This window comes from Notothenia rossii, assembly GCF_949606895.1.
Source record: "Notothenia rossii genome assembly, chromosome: 2".
Classification (NCBI taxonomy): Eukaryota; Metazoa; Chordata; class Actinopteri; order Perciformes; family Nototheniidae; genus Notothenia; species Notothenia rossii.
Genome location: NC_136904.1, coordinates 2,309,790 through 2,317,749, shown reverse-complemented (window position 1 = coordinate 2,317,749; position 7,960 = coordinate 2,309,790). Strand labels below are relative to the sequence as shown.

The 7,960-nt window shown below is 41.7% G+C and overlaps 1 protein-coding gene across 1 annotated transcript; it reads left to right on the top strand.

The window, feature by feature from the left end:
• Positions 1-1,293: 1,293 nt before the first annotated feature.
• gtf2a2 (general transcription factor IIA, 2) lies at positions 1,294-7,681 on the top strand (the record flags this gene model as incomplete). The annotated part of the gene is given in 6 exon segments (XM_079662641.1): positions 1,294-1,301; positions 1,540-1,573; positions 1,579-1,630; positions 1,633-1,637; positions 2,697-2,801; positions 7,520-7,681. Coding segments are annotated over 6 exon segments (366 nt in total).
• Between the last annotated feature and the right edge of the window lie 279 nt (positions 7,682-7,960).

Genomic DNA, 7,960 nt, shown 5'->3' with positions numbered 1-7,960 from the left:
TTTCCTTTCCTCTCGTCTCTTTGAAAAAACAAGTATTGAAGTCCATGTTTAATTACAGATACATAAACACAATGTTTTACACTGAATGATATATATTTTATCATATCTACCAGACCCATATGCCCAATAATGAATCTTCCAGAGGTTAAACTGAGACAATACTCTTCTTCTTCTCTATTTATATTCTCTATATGTCCTGTTGTTTATGAAATGTTGATCATTGTTATCTTAACGTTTTTAAAGATGCACTCTTTTATACATGATGTTGAATCCTGATGTTATAATAAAGACAAAAAAGCTGATTCTGACTCATTTTGTCTTTAATATCGGATGCTAGTATTAGCTTCAGGAAAATACAACCTGAACACAGGTATAAAAAAGGGCGCTTTAAAACTGAAGGAGACCCTGGAGAGCGAGCTGAGGAGTGGTCTGTTGAGTTCACACACACACACACACACACACACACACACACACACACACACACACACACACACACACACAGACTGGTTTTTTCTTCATTTTATCAAAAGTAGGGTAAAGGTCAATAACAGCCTCTTGTGGCTGGGCTGAAATTAGTATAACAGCTAGAAACACGAAGCATTATTATTAAAAACGGAATAAATAAATGATGGTTCCTGCAGATTGATGCATGATTTGTTTTCTATATGTTGAATTGAATTGATTTATTTAAAAACAAGAGACAGTGTACATTAATCAACATATTAAAAACATGTAATGTACTCAAATTAGCCAACAGGCTAGTTTTCACAGTCCCTTTGCCAGATGGTGATAGGCATCCGACAAGCAATAATACAAACACTACTACATTGTAATACCAATAAAAGTACATATTTATAAGAGATGACATCACTGAATACAGTAAGGGAGAGACACACACACACACACGCACACGCACACGCACACACACACACACACACACACACACACACACACCACACACACACACACACACACACACACACACACACTCTCTCTCTCTCTCTCTCTCTCTCTCTTTCTCTCCGCCCCCTCTCCTGTGTAAAACCAGTTTTAACAGGCTTCACTGCGCTGCAGCAAGAAATAAGCAACAGGCTGCTGTGAAAAAAAAAACAGATTATAAGGAATTCTGTGTTTCTTTTTACTACAATAAACAATAATAACCATAACATCACACAGACATTGTGATGAGTGTGAGATAAACGTCGTGCAGTAAAGTGCAGGATCCTTTTAATTTGTACTATTACATTTTAAATTGTCACTGTTTAGGTTTATTTGTATTTCTAAGTTTTTGTAATGCTGCTGTAACCAAACTGTTTCCCACTTTGGAGCAGCACATGTAATATAATGTTATCTAATCATATTTAACTCAAAAGAACGACTATGTACTGCTCCCCTGATATTAGAAGAGGCATCCAAACCTCGATGCGCTTATATTTTGAAAGTAACCGGAAGTCGTCTCACTGCTCGCTTGTTGTGGAGGGAAGCTGTTAGCATCGTTAGCTCGTTAGCTCGGTGTGTTTGAGAGAGAGTTTACTGAAGTTTTTTCTTGTCATATATCATCTCCATCATGGCGTACAGCTGTACAGAAACACCACTCTGGGAAACAGTCTCCAGGAGAGTCTGGACGAGCTCATCAGGTGAGAAGAGCAACGTTTATTAGCACGACTGTTAGCTCGCAGCAGCTAGCCTCAGTTAGCATGACGATCGATCACAAAAAAGCTTTCCTTCGCAGCTGAAAATAAACGTATCATTCACAAGTAATTATAATAAAGATAATAAACTCTCCTTTCCAGTTCCATTAAGAGTTTAAGGAACCCAGTCTTGATCCTCATATTCAGTTTAGGTTTAAATAAATGCTCCTTTTGTGAATCAGATATTAAACATTAGAATATCTTTTATTTTCTTGACTGTAGTTTAGCAAACATTTTGGGATGCTTTCCAGTATTTGGTGATCTTACAATGAGCAACATATGTCGGTGTTAACGAGATATACAAGTCCTTCAATTTGAAAACACACAAAAACGCTGAATTTGTCATTAATTATGTGGATTATTTTAGCAAAAATGTTCACTTTGTCGAGTGAAAGTATGCTAGGTTATAGTCACAGAGTGTTGTCGAGTGTACAATAATATATATATATATATAGATATAGTTGATCTATTACAGGCTATGTTAAATATTACCAGCAGACATAAGACTGTAGCCTTAAAAAAAAGTGTTGGGCAGCATTTAGCTTTTTTTATCTAACTCATACTGAGCGACCAATCCTCGTGAGTTTTATTCTTTATAATCAGAATTAGGAGGTTTTCAGAAAAAGGCTCAGAAAGGAGAGGTTTCAGAAAAGTCTATATTTGAGATTTTCTGAAAAAAGCTAAATTCTTAGTTATTTAAAAAAAAGTCAGAATTATGACGTTTTCTGAAAGAATTCAGAAAGGTGTGCTTTTTTCTCCAGAAAAAGTCAAATCTTTGAGAAAAATGTAAGAATTTTGATATCTTAATCTTATCAAAGTATGTGTCTATATGTCTCTGTGTGTGTCTCTCTGTGTGTGTGTGTGTGTGTGTGTGTCTGTCTGTGTGTCTCTCTGTCTGTGTCTCTCTCTCTCTCTCTCTCTCTCTCTCTCTCTCTCTCTCTCTCTCTCTCTCTCTCTCTCTCTCTCTCTCTCTCTCTCTCTCTCTCTCTCTCTGTGTGTGCGTAGACTCAACAGATCACTCCTCAGCTCGCTCTCCAGGTTCTCCTTCAGTTTGATAAAGCGATCAACACGGCACTCGCCAACCGCGTCCGAAACAGAGTGAACTTCAGGGTGAGTCCACTTCCTGTGACCTCTGACCTCTGATCTGACCTCGAGCATGAAGTCTCTATACACGCCTCATTTAGATGAGGTTAATAATGATATGTTACTCTCTAAGGGTTTTCTGAACATTTACCGGTTCTCTGTGGTATTCTCTGAGTATGTCTGATGTTCTGTGTGGTTCTCTAAGGACTTATAATGTTCTATAAGGTTCTGTGTGCCGGTTGTGTTCCTCTCTCTCAGGGTTTTCTGAACACGTATCAGTTTTGTGTGGTTCCCTGATGTTCTGTGTGTTTATGTGTGTTTCCCTGATGTTCTGTGTGTTTCCCTGATGTTCTGTGTGTTTCCCTGATGTTCTGTGTGTTTATGTGTGTTTCCCTGATGTTCTGTGTGTTTCCCTGATGTTCTGTGTGTTTATGTGTGTTTCCCTGATGTTCTGTGTGTTTCCCTGATGTTCTGTGTGTTTCCCTGATGTTCTGTGTGTTTATGTGTGTTTCCCTGATGTTCTGTGTGTTTATGTGTGTTTCCCTGATGTTCTGTGTGTTTCCTTGATGTTCTGTGTGTTTCCCTGATGTTCTGTGTGTTTCCCTGATGTTCTGTGTGTTTCCTTGATGTTCTGTGTGTTTCCCTGATGTTCTGTGTGTTTCCTTGATGTTCTGTGTGTTTCCCTGATGTTCTGTGTGTTTCCCTGATGTTTTGTGTGGTTCCCTGATGTTTTGTGTGGTTCCCTGATGTTTTGTGTGGTTCCCTGATGTTCTGTGTGTTTATGTGTGTTTCCTTGATGTTCTGTGTGTTTCCCTGATGTTCTGTGTGGTTCCCTGATGTTTTGTGTGGTTCCCTGATGTTCTGTGTGTTTCTGTGTGTTTCCTTGATGTTCTGTGTGTTTCCTTGATGTTCTGTGTGTTTCCCTGATGTTCTGTGTGTTTCCCTGATGTTCTGTGTGTTTCCTTGATGTTCTGTGTGTTTCCCTGATGTTCTGTGTGTTTCCCTGATGTTTTGTGTGGTTCCCTGATGTTTTGTGTGGTTCCCTGATGTTCTGTGTGTTTATGTGTGTTTCCCTGATGTTCTGTGTGTTTCCTTGATGTTCTGTGTGGTTCCCTGATGTTCTGTGTGTTTCCCTGATGTTCTGTGTGTTTCCCTGATGTTCTGTGTGTTTATGTGTGTTTCCCTGATGTTCTGTGTGTTTATGTGTGTTTCCCTGATGTTCTGTGTGTTTCCTTGATGTTCTGTGTGTTTCCCTGATGTTCTGTGTGTTTCCCTGATGTTCTGTGTGTTTCCCTGATGTTCTGTGTGGTTCCCTGATGTTCTGTGTGGTTCCCTGATGTTTTGTGTGTTTCCCTGATGTTCTGTGTGGTTCCCTGATGTTTTGTGTGGTTCCCTGATGTTCTGTGTGGTTCCCTGATGTTTTGTGTGTTTCCCTGATGTTCTGTGTGGTTCCCTGATGTTTTGTGTGGTTCCCTGATGTTCTGTGTGTTTCCCTGATGTTTTGTGTGGTTCCCTGATGTTCTGTGTGTTTCCCTGATGTTTTGTGTGTTTCCCTGATGTTCTGTGTGGTTCCCTGATGTTCTGTGTGTTTCCCTGATGTTCTGTTTGGTTCCCTGATGTTCTGTGTGGTTCCCTGATGTTCTGTGTGTTTATGTGTGTTTCCTTGATGTTCTGTGTGTTTATGTGTGTTTCCCTGATGTTCTGTGTGTTTCCCTGATGTTCTGTGTGTTTCCCTGATGTTTTGTGTGGTTCCCTGATGTTTTGTGTGGTTCCCTGATGTTCTGTGTGTTTCCTTGATGTTTTGTGTGTTTCCCTGATGTCCTGTGTGTTTCCCTGATGTTCTGTGTGTTTCCCTGATGTTCTGTGTGTTTCCCTGATGTTCTGTGTGTTTCCCTGATGTTCTGTGTGGTTCCCTGATGTTCTGTGTGTTTATGTGTGTTTCCCTGATGTTCTGTGTGTTTCCCTGATGTTCTGTGTGTTTATGTGTGTTTCCCTGATGTTCTGTGTGTTTATGTGTGTTTCCCTGATGTTCTGTGTGTTTCCTTGATGTTCTGTGTGTTTCTCTCATGTTCTGTGTGGTTCCCTGATGTTCTGTGTGTTTCCCTGATGTTCTGTGTGTTTCCTTGATGTTCTGTGTGTTTCCTTGATGTTCTGTGTGTTTCCCTGATGTTCTGTGTGTTTCCCTGATGTTCTGTGTGGTTCCCTGATGTTCTGTGTGTTTCCTTGATGTTCTGTGTGTTTCCCTGATGTTCTGTGTGTTTCCCTGATGTTCTGTGTGTTTCCTTGATGTTCTGTGTGTTTCCCTGATGTTTTGTGTGGTTCCCTGATGTTTTGTGTGGTTCCCTGATGTTCTGTGTGTTTATGTGTGTTTCCTTGATGTTCTGTGTGTTTCCCTGATGTTCTGTGTGTTTCCCTGATGTTTTGTGTGGTTCCCTGATGTTTTGTGTGGTTCCCTGATGTTTTGTGTGGTTCCCTGATGTTCTGTGTGTTTATGTGTGTTTCCCTGATGTTCTGTGTGGTTCCCTGATGTTCTGTGTGTTTCCCTGATGTTCTGTGTGTTTCCCTGATGTTTTGTGTGGTTCCTTGATGTTCTGTGTGTTTCCTTGATGTTCTGTGTGTTTCCCTGATGTTTTGTGTGGTTCCTTGATGTTCTGTGTGTTTCCTTGATGTTCTGTGTGTTTCCTTGATGTTTTGTGTGGTTCCCTGATGTTCTGTGTGTTTCCCTGATGTTCTGTGTGTTTCCTTGATGTTCTGTGTGGTTCCCTGATGTTTTGTGTGGTTCCTTGATGTTCTGTGTGTTTCCTTGATGTTCTGTGTGTTTCCTTGATGTTCTGTGTGTTTCCTTGATGTTCTGTGTGTTTCCCTGATGTTCTGTGTGTTTCCCTGATGTTCTGTGTGGTTCCCTGATGTTCTGTGTGTTTATGTGTGTTTCCCTGATGTTCTGTGTGTTTCCTTGATGTTCTGTGTGGTTCCCTGATGTTTTGTGTGGTTCCCTGATGTTTTGTGTGGTTCCCTGATGTTCTGTGTGTTTATGTGTGTTTCCCTGATGTTCTGTGTGTTTATGTGTGTTTCCCTGATGTTCTGTGTGTTTCCCTGATGTTCTGTGTGGTTCCCTGATGTTCTGTGTGTTTCCCTGATGTTCTGTGTGTTTCCCTGATGTTCTGTGTGTTTATGTGTGTTTCCCTGATGTTCTGTGTGTTTCTCTAATGTTCTGTGTGTTTCTCTAATGTTCTGTGTGTTTCCCTGATGTTCTGTGTGTTTCCCTGATGTTCTGTGTGTTTCCCTGATGTTCTGTGTGTTTCCCTAATGTTTTGTGTGTTTCTCTAATGTTCTGTGTGTTTCCCTGATGTTCTGTGTGTTTATGTGTGTTTCCCTGATGTTCTGTGTGTTTATGTGTGTTTCCCTGATGTTCTGTGTGTTTATGTGTGTTTCCCTGATGTTCTGTGTGTTTCCTTGATGTTCTGTGTGTTTCCCTGATGTTCTGTGTGTTTATGTGTGTTTCCCTGATGTTCTGTGTGTTTCCTTGATGTTCTGTGTGTTTCCCTGATGTTCTGTGTGTTTATGTGTGTTTCCCTGATGTTCTGTGTGTTTCCCTGATGTTCTGTGTGTTTATGTGTGTTTCCCTGATGTTCTGTGTGTTTATGTGTGTTTCCCTGATGTTCTGTGTGTTTCCTTGATGTTCTGTGTGTTTCCCTGATGTTCTGTGTGTTTCCCTGATGTTCTGTGTGGTTCCCTGATGTTTTGTGTGTTTCCCTGATGTTCTGTGTGGTTCCCTGATGTTTTGTGTGTTTCCCTGATGTTCTGTGTGGTTCCCTGATGTTCTGTGTGGTTCCCTGATGTTCTGTGTGGTTCCCTGATGTTCTGTGTGTTTCTGTGTGTTTCCCTGATGTTCTGTGTGTTTATGTGTTGTTCCCTGATGTTCTGTGTGTTTCCCTGATGTTCTGTGTGTTTCCCTGATGTTTTGTGTGGTTCCCTGATGTTCTGTGTGTTTCCCTGATGTTTTGTGTGTTTCCCTGATGTTCTGTGTGGTTCCCTGATGTTTTGTGTGTTTCCCTGATGTTCTGTGTGGTTCCCTGATGTTCTGTGTGGTTCCCTGATGTTCTGTGTGGTTCCCTGATGTTCTGTGTGTTTCTGTGTGTTTCCCTGATGTTCTGTGTGTTTATGTGTTGTTCCCTGATGTTCTGTGTGTTTCCCTGATGTTCTGTGTGTTTCCCTGATGTTTTGTGTGGTTCCCTGATGTTCTGTGTGTTTCCCTGATGTTCTGTGTGTTTCCCTGATGTCCTGTGTGGTTCCCTGATGTTCTGTGTGTTTCCCTGATGTTCTGTGTGTTTCCCTGATGTTCTGTGTGTTTCCCTGATGTTCTGTGTGTTTCCCTGATGTTTTGTGTGTTTCCCTGATGTTCTGTGTGTTTCCCTGATGTTCTGTGTGTTTCCCTGATGTTCTGTGTGTTTCCCTGATGTTCTGTGTGTTTCCCTGATGTTCTGTTTGGTTCCCTGATGTTCTGTGTGGTTCCCTGATGTTCTGTGTGTTTCCCTGATGTTCTGTGTGTTTCCCTGATGTTCTGTGTGTTTCCCTGATGTTCTGTTTGGTTCCCTGATGTTCTGTGTGGTTCCCTGATGTTCTGTGTGGTTCCCTGATGTTCTTTGTGTTTCCCTGATGTTCTGTGTGTTTCCCTGATGTTCTGTGTGGTTCCCTGATGTTCTTTGTGTTTCCCTGATGTTCTGTGTTGTGTTCCTCTCTCTCAGGGTTCTCTGAACACGTACCGGTTCTGCGACAACGTGTGGACGTTTGTTCTGAACGACGTGGAGTTTCGGGAGGTGACGGATTTGGTGAAAGTCGACAAAGTGAAGATCGTCGCCTGTGACGGAAAGAGCGAGTCGACGCAGAACAAGAGCGACAAATGGTGAGCAAACACTTCGTGTCTCACTATAACATACATGTTCTCTTTGAAGCAGCACGTGATCACATGGTGCCTCTGTAATCAGAACCAGGGGGGTATACTACGAAGAGGATTTTCGCTTAGCCGGCTAACTTCAGGTTAACTCTGGGTTTCCGGTCCTACGAAGCTGGTTCTCTTTTTAGCAGGCTAGATCTCCATGGTAACTTATGCTGAACGGCTAACCTGCCCCGGAGCAGGTTAGGTTGCAGGCTAAGAGTTCAACGGTGAAAGCACTGCCTGCTGACCA